We start from the raw sequence: 19,602 nt of genomic DNA on the forward strand, positions 1-19,602 counted from the left end.
TGACTCTGTCATGGAGTTGACAGGTTTTACCTTTGTTCAGTGCCACACATATGGACACTGTTGGATCAATGATGAGTGCATGGAGAAGAATTTCCGTCAACAGAGGAAGAACAACACAACCATGCATGCTATTGATCACTTCGTTATTAATTCTTCATTAGAAAATCATCTGGGATTTTTTAAGTTCACAGTCAATAATTTTTTTAATTTTACTTTAAGGCTGGAACTTGTTTTGACTTGAATTTTTTCCCAACTGGGCAGAAGATGTATTATGTTGTCATATTGTATTAAGTCCTCATAAAACCGTATGTATTGTCTTTTGTTTGTTTCCTCTGAGGTAAAGCAGAACAAGCATAAAGTATTCAGATTTTATGCTTATGTAAAATTTGCAATACAACGATGTTAAAGTAATCAAGTAAAAGTCCTGCATTCAAAACTCCATTTGAAAAGTACAAAACTATGATCATTATTATTACTGATGGATAAACACGTAAAAAGCATTTTTTTATCGTGACACTTTCCATAATGTTGGGTCGTATTCTGTAACATCAAGATCAGTGTTAAAGTATTTTTATTTCATCTGTCTCGCCCCTTATCTCACATTTACACCAGTGTCAGGCCCAAAATGGACGATAACAAAAAGTAGTTTTCTAATCTAATGGTATTTTAGAGTTTGTTGTTTCCTGGAAAACATTAATAATAAAACTGTTGATGACTCATCCTCCACCTGGGAGCATGTACTCGTTTTTTTGTCCAATTAGCGCTCTCTTAATTTATGTGATACTGCCATGGATGTATATAATGAAGGATGCTCCAGGGTGGTGTGTTTTCTGGGGGCTGGTTCTCATTATTTCTGTACTGTAACAAAACATATTTAGTGAACAACACATTTATAGTGTTATTCACTGATTTGGGTGAACTGTATCTTATTTAGAAAATATCCTCCGGTTTTTCCCTCTGCTGTCCTTCAACTGCTCTGTCTCCACTCTGGACAATACATCTTTTATTGTCGCTGCTAACTACTGTTGACCGGGTACGAGAACAACAGAGAGGAGTTACAGTTTCCTGATGGACAGATACTGGTAGCTTTGTTGCTCAAGTAACAGCTAACCAACTGCTGCTGAATGTAGCTGCCACTACAGTGGGTATTTAGCTCGGTCAGCTGTGCAGCTAAGGTAGCAGCCCTCTTTGCTGACTCAGCCCTGGAGTGCCAGGAGCTAAACCTGGAAAGAAAATGATGTATTCCTACTCGTCAAACTGGCATCCGTCTTCTCTGAAGCTTCAATGAGTAAATTGACAAAAAAAACCTAAAAAACAGCTAAAAGTCAAGTTACCATAATACATAAAAGTACATAAAATAAGTAACAATAAAGATAATTAAGATAAGATGTAGTAAATGTGAGTCTTTAGAGATAGCAGTGAATTTTACGGCCTAAGTTCCTCAGGTAAGCTATTACAGAGGGCCCTAAAAGTTTGTAAAGGAGGAAGCAGAGAAAAGTAGTTGCATCTTCTTCTTCTTTCTTTTTTTTTTAACTGTCCATATGTTGCATGTCTGTGGACCAATATCCAAAATTGGCTAAGGTCACTCAACATTCATTTCAAATTTACACCATAAAATTTTATGTTGGGGATGATGGATGAAAACTGTCTTCAGATATTAAATAGAATTATTCTGTGAGTAAAACTGGCATATTTAAAGCTCAATCAAGACAATAAAAGAATATATATTGCAAAGCCAATTCCTTTTGGAAAGATAAAACTAAGCTATAAACTTTTACAAATCAGCACAACATAATATAAAATGGGAGAAAATAAGGGACTTAGAAGAAGAAGAATTGAAATATGCGTGTTATGGTTTTTTCAGTTTTTTATTTTTATGATAAACTGGGATTGTCAATTTAATTATAAAAAACTACTGAAGGAACCAGACTAAACCTTTATTTTATTTCATTTTATTTTATTCTTTACTTTTCTTTGTGTCCATCTGGATATATTGTTATCACATAATCATGTGTTTATTTGCATTTGCCTGTATTACATTACATTAAAAAAAGAAAAGGAGAGGGCATCTATAGCTGAACATAATTTAATTGTGGTCCTTGCGCATTTGTTATTATTCATTTTTTTATTATTATAGTTAAGCCATTCATAACATGATTACACCAGCCCACAGATGGTTCTCACAAAACAAAATGTCATAATATAACACAGAAGTGTATGAGGTCAGATGTAAGAGGCCACATCAGGACGACAGACTTTCTAATAGCCCATATTTTGAAAATTAAGTGCTTATTTAAGCCCACCGGTGAAGTGTTCCCGTTGGCAGCAAACATTGCACGTATTTGACAGGAAGCCTCCATTTAGACAACGCAACAAGCCTTTAATTGCCAAATTTTGTCTGAAATATATCCTTACTGCCAGCAGCTCGAGCGGCCTTGTTTTTGATATTAGCCAGACTTTGAAGTACAAAACAGTCGGCTTCACAGAGCTTTGTGCCGTGGCTTTCCTCTCTCATTTATTGAATCATTTTGGCTTCACTGCTGCCACTGCTGGGTGTCGTTTTATATCAGCTGGCTGCAGTTTGTGTCTTTATCCTGTGATGCTGTGCACAGAGCCATAAAGACACACACATGCTCACACACTGGCCATAAACAACACACAAAAATGAGGAAAAAATTATGAAACCCGCATTTATCATCTGCTTGCGATGATGTATCACTGCTGTAGTACGTTATATTACATTCTCACATGTTAACATATGTCTGTGTTGAATTTTTATCCTTATTTAATGCGTATCTTTCACACAAGTCACGCAGCGCAGCCTGTGAACATGCCAAACAGCACACACTGTTTTCTGTGCACGACAAAAAAACCTCTAAATCCTTGAATCCTGGTAGTAGTAACTGTAGCTACAAATGTAAGTGTTGCACTCGCAGACTGTATAAATGAATAGGAAATGATGTAGCTTGTCAACAAGATGTATGAGACAAACAAGCACCAATCAGAGCTACTAAAAAGTCACAAGGTGATCCACGCATACATTACTGTGTGACTGCGGCCCTACTGATATTAAAAATACATGGGTCCAGGTGATGGATTGGCACACTTTGTTGTGCCTCAAACACCAAGCAGCAAAACAAGCACCGTTGCCATGGTTTCTCCTGTGTTCACCAGATGTTTTCTGTCTTCAATGAGCACCTGTCTCCTAATAGAGCTCCCTGGGAATTGAAGTGTATTTTCACAGATACTATCCAGATATATTTCCACACGTTATCTATCCAAGATAAGCCAGCGATTACACACAATGTCACACACAAGACAAGAGGCCGAATGTGGTTGATTTGCTGCAGGTCATGATGATGTAAAATAAATGGATGCATACGGGATGTGCGGTATACTACTCATACGTATGACACATAAATGAATTATCATACATCTTTATGATAAATGTTGACATGAACTTTGACTTTGACTACTTTGTTTGACTGTGACGCACTTTGTGACTGGTGTTTTGCTTACTTGGTTGCTACACTATGGGTCGATCAGTTATTAGCCAATTGTCTGATCTGATATTCAGCATTCTTCCAAATATCGGAATCAGTGTTTTATCCAATTGCAGATCAAATAAATTAATTTCAGAACATGTTACTCCGGCAGGAGAGTAACTAATTATTGACCTTATCAAATAAATGTAGTGGAATAAAAATAACAATATGTGTCTTCAAATTGTAGTGAAGTGGGAGTAAAACGAAGCAGAACATTTAAATACTCAAGTAAGGTACAAGTACCTTAAGATTGTATTGTTTTGTGAAGCAGAGTACTTGAGTAAATGTACTTTATTACATTCCATAACTGCTGAATTCCATTCAGAAGTAACTAATTGCAACTACTCAAATTACTGTAATGAAGTTATGAAGGAGTATTTTTTCCAGTCTGTAATTTTACTCATAATCAGTGCATTACACAATGTAATGTACTTAGTTACTTTTCACATCATAATTGATGACTGAGCACAATTTGAATTAATATCTAAACCTTTCATCTGCATTTTTGTAGCAAGTATAGCTATTCGATCACAAACAGGCCAATGGAAACCCTGTGTATGGACAAACAAAACAAAACTGTGCAGCAGGCTCAGGTTTGGAGAAGTGATCATGATCACTGAGCAGAACAGCAGGAGTTTGGAGTAAGTAAACAGGAAGCCCTTTGATTGAATGCCTGATATTGATGCATGAATTAAACATCCACGGTTAAAAAGTAACTAATACTTTGAGTAGCGTTTGCATTTTTACTGTAGTATACTTTGAACACCAGTAGTTTTACTTGTTTGAGTAATATTTCAGTAATGTAACTGTACTCGTACTTCACTACAGATTTTCAGTCCTCTTTCCACCACTGGCAGTTTCAGGGTCAGGGTTCTAGTACAACAAAGCCATTGTTAATGTTATTATTAACTCCTGTGGCTAAACTATTGTAATGGTGAGTTCACAGGTCTAAAATCAATCAGACAGCTGCAGCTCGTCCAGAATGCTGCTGCCAGAGTCCAAGAAGGTGAATGCATTACACCATGTCTTGAATCACTGCGCTGGCTTCCTGTGTGTAAAAGGATGGATTTCAAATCTTACTCTGATTTACTTGTTAAAAAGCATCCAGACCCCTCAGGTCATCTGGGACGGCTTTACTCAGTGTTTCCAAAACCAAGCGAGGTGATGCATCTTTTAGTTTTTATGAACCCCAACTGTGGAACAAGCTTTATGACTACCTGAGGTCCATTAAAACTGTCGGCTCATTTAAACCAGGGCTTGTTTACTGTGGCTTTCCAAAATACATAACTTCTTTTAACATGTAACTTTTTATTTGTTTTTACTGTCTTTTAAATGTATTTTTTTTTTATCTGTAACTATTAATTTTTGCTTTTTTTCTGATCATTTAAATGCAATTCAAAACATTTCCAACGTCTTAATGTTTTGGTTTTAATGCATGTTTAAGTCTCTGTAAAGCATTTTGAATGTTTGAATGGCCTAAATATGAATTTCTTAGATTTTTGCTTGATTTTAATTTTTTATTTTATGACTTTTCTTTTGACGTGTGATTGTACATTTTTGTGTGTACCAAACTGTGAATGAAGTGAATAATATGGACACACTCACTCACACACACAGTCATGTTTTCCTTCAGGGCATCACGTGATTGGGACACAGACTGACTCCCTCAGGTGAAATCTCTCACTTCTGTCCAATGCTGCCCTCTGCTGGCCAGGACCGATACAGCATGTTTACGCTCGAAGCCCTCCAAAGAGACACAAACATATTAAAAACACTGATTTATTATGATAAGCTGGCAAACACAAAAATATAAAAATCATGCTCTTGGGAAGAATATCATAGTATGCACATAAAATATGTTTTGACTGCATCTTTTGGTCCTCATTTCTACATTTTCCACCTCCTGTTGTGAGGACAGTCCCACATATTTTCATACATATTGTCTCCAGATGGAATCGCAGCCTCATCATCTCTAATTTGGAGTTCATTGGCTTCAAATTCAAAAACATAACTTAGCATAAAATCCATCAGAAAACATTATCGTTCTCCATTCATGGTGTATGAAGCAACTTCTCACAGTTAAGCCAAAAACATGCAAACATGAAGTGTTTTGTGGCTCATACCAGCTGGTCAGGATTTTAGGTTGAGCTTTTGAGGCTTTGGCAGTCACTCTTGAGTGATAACTTCCCTCAAGTCTCATGTCCTGTAAACAAACACTGCTCTGCTTCATATCTCTCTCAACGTGTTGCTTTCTTATCATGATAGATAGCTCACTACCCTACGAGATCCTCTTACATGAGCTGTGTCTCCGATGTGCGTCTGTCAGCAGAAACTCCCTTGAGGTTTAACCTGCCGCACCTTTTTTTTTCTCCTCTTTTATAAACACACATGCGTTGCTTTTGACCAGAAAGTTAATTCTCTTGCTGGAGACTTCTTTGCCGCTTTTCGACCTGGTATGCAGGCCCCCGAGGGGATGTGACTGACACTAAAAAACATATGAAGCTCAAATAAATCATCTTCCAGGAGGTGGTTTTACATTTCCCATGCCCAACAGTGGAGGAGACCCACTGAGGACGTGGGAGGCCAGGCAGAAGTGACGCATGGGTCCATTCAGGCGGTATGGGAAAGAGACCCGTGGTTATCCATTTAGCCAAGTAGGTCAAGAGTCAGATGTCTGTGAGATTGCCGCCAAAATGTTCTGTCAATACAAACCTGTAAGGCCTAATTGAATGATAGACAAGGCAGGTATACAGGCCTCTTGAGTAAAATGTGTTTATATTAACAAAGGGTCAAATGACCATGAGTTACGTGAAAGGGATCACTCATAAAAAGTCTCACACAACATCAAAACAGTCATGACTGAAAACGAACACATAACTCACAGAATACACAATCGTAATTAAGATTAGATAAAAATCATGCCATTGATATTTCTTTCCACTTGTCTTTATTTGCATATGTTTTGTACTGATATAATTCAAAAGTAACATAAAAGTAATCAAGTTACATGTTGATGAAGGTTCTCAGTCATCCAGGTCATGGTAAAGTGCTGTATCGTAGACAACTGGACGTGTTTCAGTTCCTTGAAGATGTTTCACCTCTCATCCAAGAGGCTTCTTCAGTTCTAACTAACTGGAGGGGAGTTGGCTGGCTTATAAACTCTGTGTGGGTGTGTCCTTACAGAGTCATTAAGGACACGTGTGAGTTCTGAGTTTCAGAGTCGTTTTGGGCCCCTTGTGGGTCGTTGGTCAAACGGGCCTTCATGTGGGTTGCTGTTGTTAAGTGAGCCCAGGTGTGGATGGTTGTTGAGCTGTCTGGGGAGAGAACTCAGCACAGCATTGTAGGTGGGTGATTAGTAATGTCTTAGGCCACCTCCTCTGTTCAAAGACGATCGTTCCAGTTTGACATAGATGGATTCTTTCACTCCTCTTTCAAACCAGCTGTTTTCTCTGGCCGAGATGTTTGCATTGTTTCTCCTTTAGATGTAAGTGGAAAGCAGTGTAGGAGATACTATCTCAAAAGCACAATCTTGTTTTGTTTTTAGCCTGGAGCGAGGATCACATAACAAATCCTAATCAGAGCACCCCATTATCTGATTTTTGTAATGTGGCAGCAGAAGCTCTTTAAGCAGGTGCCTGACCATGCAAGACTCTAAGCGTGATATCAACAATCATGAATTGGACTCTCTTGGTGGGCAGCAGTGTATAGTGATGAAGTTTGTTAAAAACATGAGATCTTTTGTTATCAAATAAATAAAAGCATGAATAATTAGTCTCCAGCTGAGGTCTTGGCACGATGGGCCTGAGTTTAGCAATATTTCTCAGCTGCTAAAAGCAGGAAAAACAACAACAATTTAGCTACATGCTGAGGAGTACAAAGCGCCGGGAAAATTCATCAACTACAGGAGATTTCATTGACGCCATTCGGGGCAGAAAAACAAATTGTTTGGTCAGTGTTAAGCTGTAGACAACTATTAACAATGTAATCTTTTATAAAGCTGAGGAAAGATTTTTGAAAGATTATGAGGCTTGAAAGAAATGTTCATCAAATAAATTGTAAATGGTATAAATGGAAATTGTTGTTGTTTTTACTTGCGTGAGAGGAAGTTAATACAAAGCAAACAGCAGTGGTCCCAGGAAAGAACCATGGGGAACCCCACAGAACAAAGACTCAGTTGATGAGACGTAAATGTCAACTGTAACTGAAACCAATCCAAAACAATGACAACCCACTGCCTAAGACTCTCAATCAATATACAGTATCAAACGCAGCACTTAGATCTTGTAAAACCAGAATGTTAAAAACGAAGGTCAGATTACTGCACAAAGGAAGCACATCCCTTATTGCGCACCCAAAACAGAAAGAACAGGAAGTTTTCCTCAGTTACTTTGGTACGGGGAAAAACATCAAGATCATAAGAAATATGAGTTGACGGCAAATATAAAAAAGGATCTTCATATTGTTTCTCAGTTCTTACACTATTGAAATTAATTGAAACAAATTGAACTCTCTCCCCTTGGGCTTCCGTGGTCACGGCTGACATTTAAGAATCAGCTTGGGACACATTTGTTAGACTTGCTTTTGGTTTTTGTTTTCGTTTCCGTTCTTTTGCTCTGCTTCTTGTTATTAGAGGGTTGTGTTTAATGTCCGCTGCTCTGTCTCTCTTTGCTTCCTGTTTCTCTGCTCTCCTTTTGTGAAGTGCTTTGTGATATTCTGTTCTTGAAAGGTCCTATATAAATATGCATATATTAACATAACTATGTTTGCAGGGGGAAAAAATCCATCCATATAGGGAACCAATCTATATGCAGATGGTATTTCTCTACAGCCATTACACTGTGCAATCAGTATTTAATTAGAATAATAAGGTAAAGCAAAAAAAGTTGTCTATTGCTAATTTGAAAATTGCTCATCCTCAGGCTGATTCCTTAATGTGGTAACTGGGTCCAGCTGTTTGTTGTTGTACAAAAGGCAAAAAAAAATCACAAAAAAACAACCTGTAATGAGTGCTAAATAAAGAACTTGTTGACCTTAATAATTATTAGTTCCAGATTTAGATATGGTCAGGGTTTGGAGGGTACCTTTAAAAATACATTCCAAAAAACCCCCCCAAAAAAACGCAGTCAGTAACGTAATCCAAGCATCACAAATAATGTAACTTGATTACTTTCTGTGATTTCTGGATTACCTCAATACCAAACATATGCAAATAATGACAAGAGAAAAGAAAAATCAGTAAGATTACGTTTTTCTAATCGTGTATTATTTAAGTGTGTATTCGTCTATTTGGTTTCACTTAAGGCCAGAGTGGGACTCATCAAGTGTTGCCATTTGTGCACATGTGCATAGTTACACACTAGTATAATCATTCTTATCCAATTAGTTGTGCTATTTATACTGAATGTATCTAATCTAATTGCTTTTTTCCCTGTAACTCTACCAGAATACAGTTTTATTTGTAACCTGATTACTCCCCAAGCCTGGATATGTTAGCTGCGAAAAACATAGTTAAGAGTTTAAGTGCACAGGTAACTGCCAACAAATGCAAAATGAGTATGAAGTAATCTTAATTAAGCAACAGTAAAAGCTTTGTAAAGGCTGAACAATGACATCATAGGTAAGTAAGTGAAAGGTGCACTATGTAGTTTTGAGGAAGACAATTTAAAAGAAGAGAAAAGGCTTCACTAATTGATTTTCCTGACTGAATTCATTGAATAAACAAACTGACCTTAAAAGGTTTGAGAGAAATTCTCAAATGTCCCTTCTTATTTTGATATATTGTTCTTACATATGAAACTTATTCATATAGATGCAATATTATTATTTATGTAAAGTGAAATCTTATTGTGTGCTTCCAACATGAGTTCTGTCTTGTGATAGTTATGTGGTATGTATTGTATATGGTATAATGTGTCGTGAAAACTAATATAAAGGAACTTAGGTAAGGAGTTCATCCTGAAGGGGGTTGGTGAAGCGTCTTCTGTGTATAAGTGTTTTCAACTTAGTTTAAAGTAAGACGCACAACAATGGTTGAAGTATATAAGAAGTTAATGTGTATCATGAGATGGAGGTGGAGATGATTGGAATAGTGTTTTGAGAAAGATCATATGTAATCATGTGACTGTTACAATTGAATGTATGGTTTCTGATTATTACAAAAGCTGAGGAAAGACTGCCTTTCCTGAGTCAACACCCATGTGCTTCTGGTGTGTGGCTCTTGCTTGCAAGCAATAAAGAACTTCTAGAAAAGAAATATTGTGTCGGACTTGGTGTTTGACCAACTCTCATCTGCACTAGATAAGCGACTGATTTTCAGTTGCCACGACAAAGAACAACACAGTTATGTTGGGGTTGCTGGCAGACCCAGAAGCAGAGACACGGAGATAAGTGTTGTGTTAAAAGGTCCATTTTCACAAAAGCAAAGTTGGCGAGGACGATGGCAGGCCGACAAACAGGCTGAGCCAGAGTGGAGTGATCTCACTTGGTTTCCTGGAGAGAAGCTAGAATCACAGGTGAAAGCAGTTGAGCTGATTGCTGAGCAGAGACATTGCTGAGGTATCTGCACGTGAGCCAAGCAAAAACACTGTGTTACAAAAAACATGGAACAATCCACAAGAGTTTAAAAGGCACGTGATACTATGCTGGAATAACGGCGGCGAGTCACCGGATGAGACGGACCAGTCTGGCACCGAAGACAGGTGAAGATCAGGGTTATGTGGAGGCAGTTGATGAGTTGATGATAGACAGGTGCGTCTCTCTGCTGCAGCAATGACACCACGCCCATAAGCAAACAAACACTGGGAATGATCAGGTGAGGGGAAAAGGAGGGGGGGGAACACAACAGGGAAAGAAAACGGGAAAAACAAACCCTTTTCATACTGTTTTAATTTGTTTGTATTTGGCGGACCCTGCCAACTTTCTAGCTTTAAACAGCGTTCTGGGGACCTTATTTTCCTCTGAGAACAGCTTGTTTATTGAGTTATGGAGAAAAAAAAACATTTCTGACTTTGTTTTCTTACCTCATTCATATTGCAACTATAAAAATGTGTTTGAATTTGTCCTCTACAACTACATACTGCCCCTTTAAGGCCAGATTTTTCATCATATGATTTGCATATACACCTTGAGGACCACTGTTTATGTTAGCTGGACCCTTCTGACGAGCCACCTTTCCAGCTTCAAACAATGTGCTGGGGACCTTGTTCCTCCCAAGGACGGCATTTTCTTTATTATGAAAATGTATCAAGTTACTAGTTTTGAATACTTTTTAATATTGTAAATTTGAACCTTCTGAGTTTGATTCCCCCCACCCCCCCAAAAAAACTACACGGTGCACCTTTAAACTGAAAAATAATACAAAACAGTCGAGAAGTGCTTGTAAATGTCTTGTACTCCAACATAAAACATGTTTATTTTGCTAAAAATACCACTTACCTATTCTCAGTAATGTTAATAAGCATCTCTTCTAAGGACTTATAAAAGCCTTATTCCCTTTTAACTTTTTTACACATATTTATATTTTATATGTTTATTACCTATGCCAAGTTGATTATGTTTTTGCCCATTTGTTTGTTTGTCGGTTAGTTTGTTTTTCAATAAAACTTCACCAAAAGTACTGAATGGATTTCCACAAAACTTGGATGGTGGACGGGTCTCAGCCCAGAATAGACGCCATTAAGTTTTTTTCATTTTAGTATTTCAGTATTAAAAAGGGGGGAAGAAAGACGCAGACGACAAATAATCAATCTTCTTGTGCTACAGGGTTGTTTTTGTTGTTGTAACTCATCACTGCCTCTATAAGCAGGCTATCATTTTCTGGAAGCTCTGCCCACAGGGAGTATCTGAGCGGCTGACCTCTGACCTCCACTTTGGCTTTCTGAGCTCGCGCCTGACGTAGACCCCCTCATATCTCCTGGCTCCACTGGGTGGTCGGTACAGCACCAACACACGACCCTGTCCTGACAGGACAGATACTGTGGGAATCCTCCCTGTGGTAAAAACCCAGTGAGAACTGAAATGATGAGGTGCTAAGCCTTGTCAAGTGTGAGCATTGCCGCAAGTGGTACAGTCTGAAAACACAGCGCACTGCCAAAATCTTTATAACATAAAACTCTCAACATGGGCTCTGTGTCCTGCCAGAGATTCATATCTAAAAATCTGAACTGAATTTCCACATGTGTATTGTCCCTCCTGCTCAGCTCGCACATGTGAAAATCAATACTTAAGTGGGGCACAGGCTGCATTGAACTTTGCATGAGCAGAGATATCACAAAGATTAAAAGAGCAGCGTTAAACCTGTCTGCTTTATGGATAAGAGATTGCTGGCTGTGGGAAAAAGACATTTTAACTTTAAATGAGCCATTTTATAAAATCTGATCACCCTCATTAACAGATGACGCAGAAGGGAAAAATGATGTCTTCAAGTTTGTAGAGCGCAGTCTGCAGCAGCTGAGGTTCAAAGTGACTTGCAATTGAGTTTAGTAAGCAACATCCAACTAATCTGCCATGACAGCTCTGAGCATCTTTCAATCCCACTAAAGCTTCTCACAGCCCGGCAGACTGAGTCTCCGTCCAACCAACGTCAGCAATCTCAGGAGCTCTGCACCCCTGCTTTCTGTCTTCAGTGTTTTTGAAGAGGTCAGAGTTCAGACCTCTCACTGGGACCCGTTAATCACAGGAGAGGTTGTGTGACCGAGGCAGAAGGGTAGAGAGGTTGGGTGGGGGGAGGGTAGCGGAGCTTGTTCTCAAGTGGTCACCTCAAGGAATGCCTCCAGCTCAGAGTGAGTGGCCCACGGGTGAGAGGACATGATATAAAGAAGAGTGGAGGGACCAGGCAGCTTTCATAAGCTCAGATTTGATAAACCTGGGATTTATTCACAAAACCAGAGAATCACTGCTCAGAGAAATCACCATGGCACTACTGACAAATTGTTGGATGTGTTTCCTCGCTCTGTCATTGACAGCGACCTCGAGCCATGCCTTGAGAAGGTAAGAAATGTATGCCTTTATATACATGCCTGCTTTGCTTGAGAAAATCCAGTACAGCAGTAAGGGTCACAGCAGAAAACATGCTAAAGCAGAGTAGTGACAGAAAACAGCAAAACAAACAAGTACAGGGAAACAAATGTGTTTTATTGGCCCATTACAAAAGCTAATGTTTTCAGGGTTGGATTTAACATGTGTTTTTGTTCCTCTTTCTGGCTAAGCACTGAGAGTCTGTGCTCCATTAAAGGGTTTTTGTTACACTGGGATGATGACCAGGCATATGTATTGCATATATAATTATTTTTTTCCCGCTCTTCTGTTTTGCCTCCAGAATCGGCCTAAAGAAGATGCCATCTATCAGGGAGACACTGAGGGAGATGGGTGTTTCTGCAGAGCAGGTGTTGACAGAGCTGGCCCAGAGGAGCACCGATGACACAAACAACGGGACCGTTCCCACACCTCTGACCAACTACTTGGATGTGAGACGCACATTTGTGCATTTACATGCAAAACAAAACAACGATTTTTGAAGGTTATGACTCAAACAGGTGCTTTAGCCTTGAAGAAAAAAAACAGGAGTTTGGTCAGTCATCCAAGAGGCTTCATCAATATTCATGGACGCGTGTCAAAATGTCTTCAACAGATCCAGTTGTCTTTGACTTAGTACTTTAATATATCGTTTGTGTATGAGTCATATTCTCAATGTCATATTTCTTCTGTCAAATTGTATTTGTGGCTTGCTGCACTAGTAAAAAGAAGTTTTCAAAGACATATTTTAACAGCATCAAAACAGTCAGCTTTAGCTGCTTTTGGAAAGTCAGAAACTGTCATAAATTTTTGCTTTTGCTCCCAACAGACTCAGTACTATGGGGAGATTAGCATCGGCTCTCCAGCCCAGATGTTCAACGTGGTGTTCGACACAGGCTCAGCAAACCTGTGGGTGCCCTCACAGAGCTGCTCACCTTTCTCCACCGCCTGCTGTAAGTGGATAATTACATTTAACTTCAGTGGCAATAAACTGTATTTTTATCTCACAAAAAAAACAAATCATCAATGTGACCCTGACAAATGGGAAGTCGTGAAAGACGAACTCGGAACTTTTACTTCAGTAAAAGTATTAATACCATACTGTGAAAATTAGAGCCCGACCGACATATTGGATGGACGGTATTATCGGACAATATCGAAAATTGGCCAATATGAAAACGATTTGGTTTTTAAGAACATAGTGAAAAGATGCTTGAGGTGATTTATGATTAATAACTGCCTGGTGAAGTTTACGGTTTCAGTGCACTGATGTTATTTTAGACGATAAAGTTCATCGTTAAACTGTAAAACCATCCTCCTTCCAATACATTTTTGGTGTGTTTGATTTGGTTAAAAGATCATGAATAATACTGCTGCAACAATGTGTATGTTGCATGTTACTGCTGCAGATGTTTATAGTTGAGCTCATTTAACTACTTTACATACTGTTGGCTACTTTGATCTACAGCAATGCATAACAATGTATAAGATAATAGTATGTTTGTAGCATCACTGTCCTGTGAGAACCACAGATCTCTATTCATGTGTTTTCCGCTCTATGACGAGGCATTTTCCAGCTAATCCAAGAGTGTTTTTAAATCCTTTATTTGATTTAAGAAGTCAGAGAACATCATTTTACAGGACACAGGAAGGTAATAAAAAAAAGGAATCTGAAAAGTAACTAGCAACTAAAGCTGTCAGAGTAGAAATATAAAATCACGAAAAGTACAACTACCTCTAATTTCTTGTTAAAAGGTAACTTCAACAATTTTACACATTAATGTGTGTTAACAGGGCTTGGTGAGTACTACTGCACATGCAACAAAATTGGAATAAAGTCTTTTGTGACTCCAGAGGAAGCTGCATGTAATCTAATAAGCTTAAGCTCTAATAAGTTTTAAAAGGAAGAAGAATGTGTGGAATAAAAAGGTGATATCTCTGGTTCTGCTGTATCGATTTGCATCATTTGTTTTTAAACTGTTCAATGAGTCCAACAGTGTTACAGGAGTGTAATTCTAGACCAGTGGACTGCTTTTCAAAACTTGGTGCCTACATTACCCACAATGCAGTTCAGCCCTTGGGTGACATCACTGGAGAAAATGTATCAGATTACATGCAGCTTCCTCTGGAGTCACAGAAGGCTTTAAAGTACTTTCTTCTCATATGCAGTAGTACTCATCAAGGCCTGTAATGTGTAAAATTGGTAGAGTAACCCTTTAAGTACAGTACTTGAGTACTTAGTTACATTCGACCTCTGGAAAGCTGTCACTGTCAGTGATGAACCTACAGAGAATTACCACCCAAGTCAATTTTACGACTCAAAAGAATTTTGAAATTTTAGTTACTCACAACAGGTACGATGCCTCCAAATCCCGGACTCACATTGAGAACGGGACCGGATTTTCTATCCAGTATGCCGCTGGGAACGTCAGGGGATTTCTGAGCGAGGATGTGGTTGTGGTGAGTCCTAAATCAACGCCTTGCGCAAAGACAATAAGCACTGTCTTCTGACACTTCAGACCTTTGACCTTTAGCTTGTTTCCCTGCAGGTTGGCGGTATTCCTGTGGTGCAGGTGTTTGCTGAGGCCACCGCTCTGTCTGCCATGCCCTTCATCTTCGCCAAGTTTGACGGAGTCCTGGGGATGGGTTACCCAAACGTGGCCATCGATGGCATCACTCCAGTGTTTGACCGCATCATGTCTCAGCATGTCCTCAAGGAAGAGGTGTTCTCTGTCTACTACAGCAGGTGGGTTGAACTGAGGCGACTGACCTCCTTCTGGTTCCACGTTATGATCGATGAAACCACCCATACCGAGGAGTAATTAGAAACAAATGTGGCCACTGTCAAGATTTTAATTTAATAAATGATATGTAATTATCTAAACTGAACACCTGAGGTGGAAAAACAAAATGAATTTAGATCTGGCTGAGACATGAGAAAAATATGTGTGTATTAAGTTTCATTTTTTTATGATCACTTACACATGTCCAGAAAAAAGTAGTTGAAGAAACAGGATAATGTTTTTCTTTCCTCTGGAAAGCATCATGAGAATGAGAGGTGATAAGATTAAATCAGCAGGAGCATGCAACCGCTCATGAAGAATCAACAAAATCACATCTTGAGGAATGACCTTAAGGCACCCAAGTTCACCCAAGAATGAAAATTCAGTCCTACTGGTTGAAAATCTCTTCTCGTCTGCAACTCTTTAGCCTTTTTTCTTTTCTTTTTTTCTCCTTTTCTTTTAACTTTGCGGGTTTATCGGCTATTTATTTACTTGTTTAATTTTTTTTTTTTAATTTTGACTGAAGACTCTCTTGGTTATGAATAGTGGACTAGAAAGGAGCTCAATTGTATATATGAAAACGGCATGGGAAAAAAAACAAAGTACAAATAAAGAGAAAGAGAATTCAGTCATTATCTACTCATGCCGTTTGAAAGTCAAATTAAATTGTGTAATTCACGAGATATTTCTGGTACACCACAACAGAACAGCATTGCAGCATTCTCCTAAACAATTGAAGAAGACGGGGGACTTGTTGTTAAAAATGCAAGAAAACAATTAAAAAGCTCATGGAAGTTCATTTATGGTGGCTGTGTACTCGCTGCTGTGGCCCAGGGTTCGAATCTGACCTCTGACCCCTTCCTGCATGTCCTGGGTAATAAAAAAAACCAAAAACATGAAAAAGCCGTTTTATTTAAGTTGTTTATAAGACAAGTCCCCATCTACAAATCAGTAGAATACTAAGTGTTTTGTGGACTACAAAACTTCCCCCGCCTTTCCATCTGCATGTGAGTGAGTACATAATGACTGAATTTTCATATTTTGGTAAACTTATCCTTTACGAATATATATTGTTGTAAATAGTGCCAATTTACACTTGACATTTATATCTGGGCTTTAATTCACAAAGACCCAACATTCCCTCATTAGGTTGCGTTTGGGGACACGGCACAGATAAACATAAAATGTGGATTTAATGTCAGATATTTTTATTGTTGTTTTTTAGGGATCCCAAACACTCCCCAGGTGGAGAGCTGGTCCTCGGGGGCACAGACCCAAACTACTACACAGGAAACTTTAATTACATGGGCACCAGAGAGACAGGCAAATGGGAAGTAACCATGAAAGGGTAAGCTTCGTCATAACTTACAAAACGCATGTTTGTGTGTGCACTCATTCAGACACCAAAGGATGGTTCATTTCCCACCGCCTCTCCTTTCATCCCTCTAGTGTTTCTGTTGGGATGGACATGATGTTTTGTGCAGAGGGCTGCACAGCTGTGATCGACACAGGCTCCTCCTACATCACAGGCCCGGCCTCTTCTGTGTCCGTGCTGATGAAAACCATCGGAGCACAGCTGGATGAAAGTGGAGTAAGTTTTTACACACGCAACATGGCTCCCCACGATAAACATTTGTCTGGGAAAAATCATGATAGTCATCACCCATTCTCCCTCTGTGTTTCTGTGATTCACCAGTACAAAGTCAATTGTGACACTGTCAAGACGCTGCCCAGCGTTACCTTCCATCTGGGTGGTCAGGAGTACTCACTCTCTCAGGAGGATTATATTTTGTGGGTAAGCCAGATGATGAATGCTGAATCATTTTATTATAAATACGCAGTCGTCTAGACAAGTACGTTTACTTTTCTAAAATACTGCACTGAAGTACAATTTAGGAGTGATTGTGCTTTCCTTGAACAACTCATTTGTTGTTACTTTATGCCTGTGCTCCACTATCTTTCAGTAATATTATCCCACATGCATCTTACAGCTGCGGTTACTAGTTCGTTTGATTTACAAGCAACCACATGATACGCTTATGAAATATGATGCGCTATATTGAGGACCCTGCACAACCACACAGGTGTTTTCAGTTATGTATCTGGTTACACCTGCTAAGGTTGGAGCAAAGCTACATATGCTGGGATTTGCATGGATTGACAGTGTAGTATTAACAAAGATTATGTTGTAACTTGTCCTGCAAAAACAATAGAAATCTGGTAAAAAAAAAAAATGTTTTGGGTTTTGCCGAGCACAAAATATTATCTCCTGCCTGTAAGATTTTAAAAAAAATATATATATTATATAAAATATATCTTAATTCAACAGTCTGAAACAGGACATTACGCATTACCAATTATTTCACTTCTGATTCTTTTGTTATGCCTAAACAAACTCAATAAACAAACTCTCTTTGTATTTGTGACTGAATGAACAAACTGTACTCAAAGGACAACACAATGTCATACTGTTTACTTTTATATTTGGCGGACCCTGCTACCTTCCTAGCTTCAAACAGTGTTCTGGGGACCATATTTTCTTCTGAGAGCAGCTTGTTTATTCATTTGTGGAAAATTTTAAAAAATCTGATTCTCATTAATATTCTTTCCCAGAACTACATAGGGCCCCTTTTAAAGGGACAGTTCACCCAAAAATCAAAAATACATATTTTTACCTCTTACCTATAGAGCTATTTATCCATCTAGATCAGGGCAGCCCAAAGTGGGGCCACTATAAGGTTTGATCTGGCCCACCAGATTTTTCAAGTTTAAAAAGTTACTATTGATTTATTTTGTATTTTTTAAAATTAGAATATGAATCGCTGTTTTTTAATAAAATGTTAAAATGTTCTTTAAGGATTCCTGAATTTTATTAGCAGTCACACTTTGTGCAGAAGTCAGCCAATTAAGGGAATTGGCTGACTTCTGAGTAATACGGAAGCCCTGAAAAGCAAGTGGAAAAAAAGGACTTATAAAATAAAAATAAATAAATATCTGTTCAGTCATAAACACTGATGAGAAAACAAGTAAGGTCAGACTTCGATCGCCAGAATTTCTTTTGCCTCTCAGGGCTTCCATACAGTACCGTTTTGTATATTAACAAAACAATACAATAAAATACAATATGTGCTTGCTCTTGGTCCATCAAGGTTCAGTTTTGGCCCTCCGGGGGAGAATTGTTTTGTATGAGTTGCCAAGTTTTGGAGATAACAGCCATGAGATGTCTGTCTTTTCTCAAATATAATGCAACTAGATGGCACTCAGCTTGTGGTGAGCCAAGAAATACTTTTAAAAACTCAGCAATCTCTTTACAGAAATCATGAGTCACTTATTCAAGATAATCCACAGACCATGTTGTGAGTTCCTGGAGGAACTATTTTCTTTATAACAAACTACACCCGCGTGTATCTTCCTTCAGCACAGTGATACAGACAGAAAATAGTTCCTCCATGAAACTGCTCATAACAAGGTCTGTGGATGAACTTGAGTAACCGGGTCATGATTTCTGGGAAGAGACATTGCTGTTGAGTTTTCTATTGTATTTTCTGGTGCTCTGAGTGTCATTTAGTTCCATTATATCTGACAGAAGGCAGACGTCTCTGTGGCCTTCTCCAAACCTCTATAACTCACACCAAAAACTGCCACGATAGATGAATATAAGTACAAGTAAGAGAAAAAACATGTTCTTTTGATTGGTGGGTAAACTGTACTTATGCTCAAGTGGAATTTTGAATGAAGGATTGTTGTTTAAAAACAGATCTGCTTGATAAAACATACTTTTCTTTGTGGCTCCAGCAATCACAGATCGAGGGGGATGTCTGCACCGTCACCTTCAGGGGCTTGGATGTGCCGCCACCTACAGGACCAATCTGGATCTTGGGTGCCAACTTCATTGCCCGCTACTACACAGAGTTTGACCGTCGCAATAATCGGATAGGGTTTGCTACAGCAGTTTGACAGGAAATTAAACGATTGCCATGTTGCTCTATTTTCTTTCTCTCTATCCTTGCTGCTATCTCCTCTTTGGCGTCCTCCCTTCAGCTGCTTTTTATGATATGATAACTCATGATCACATCAGTTTCATTAATTGGTAGAGAAGAGAGCACATTAAGGAATATCATTCTCTGATGTCTTGATCATCCTGCTTTCCTGATATGATATCTTGTACCAGTTGCACTGATTGCCTTCTAACTTTTTTTTTTATTTATAAGCATTTACCAGCAAATGCAAAGTTTCTGTGTACGTGTGTCTCTGCTGATTAT

At 38.7% G+C, this 19,602-nt stretch overlaps 1 protein-coding gene across 1 annotated transcript; it reads left to right on the forward strand.

Moving 5' to 3' along the window:
• The first annotated feature begins 12,456 nt into the window (after positions 1-12,456).
• ren (renin) lies at positions 12,457-19,297 on the forward strand. The gene is made up of 9 exons (XM_073470607.1): positions 12,457-12,533; positions 12,862-13,009; positions 13,387-13,510; positions 14,899-15,017; positions 15,107-15,303; positions 16,566-16,688; positions 16,790-16,931; positions 17,037-17,135; positions 19,136-19,297. Exons 1-9 carry the CDS (start codon positions 12,457-12,459, stop codon positions 19,295-19,297), a joined length of 1,191 nt encoding a protein of 396 aa, XP_073326708.1.
• The last annotated feature ends 305 nt before the right edge of the window (positions 19,298-19,602 follow it).

This window comes from Pagrus major, chromosome 7 (genome assembly GCF_040436345.1).
Source record: "Pagrus major chromosome 7, Pma_NU_1.0".
Lineage (NCBI taxonomy): Eukaryota > Metazoa > Chordata > Actinopteri > Spariformes > Sparidae > Pagrus > Pagrus major.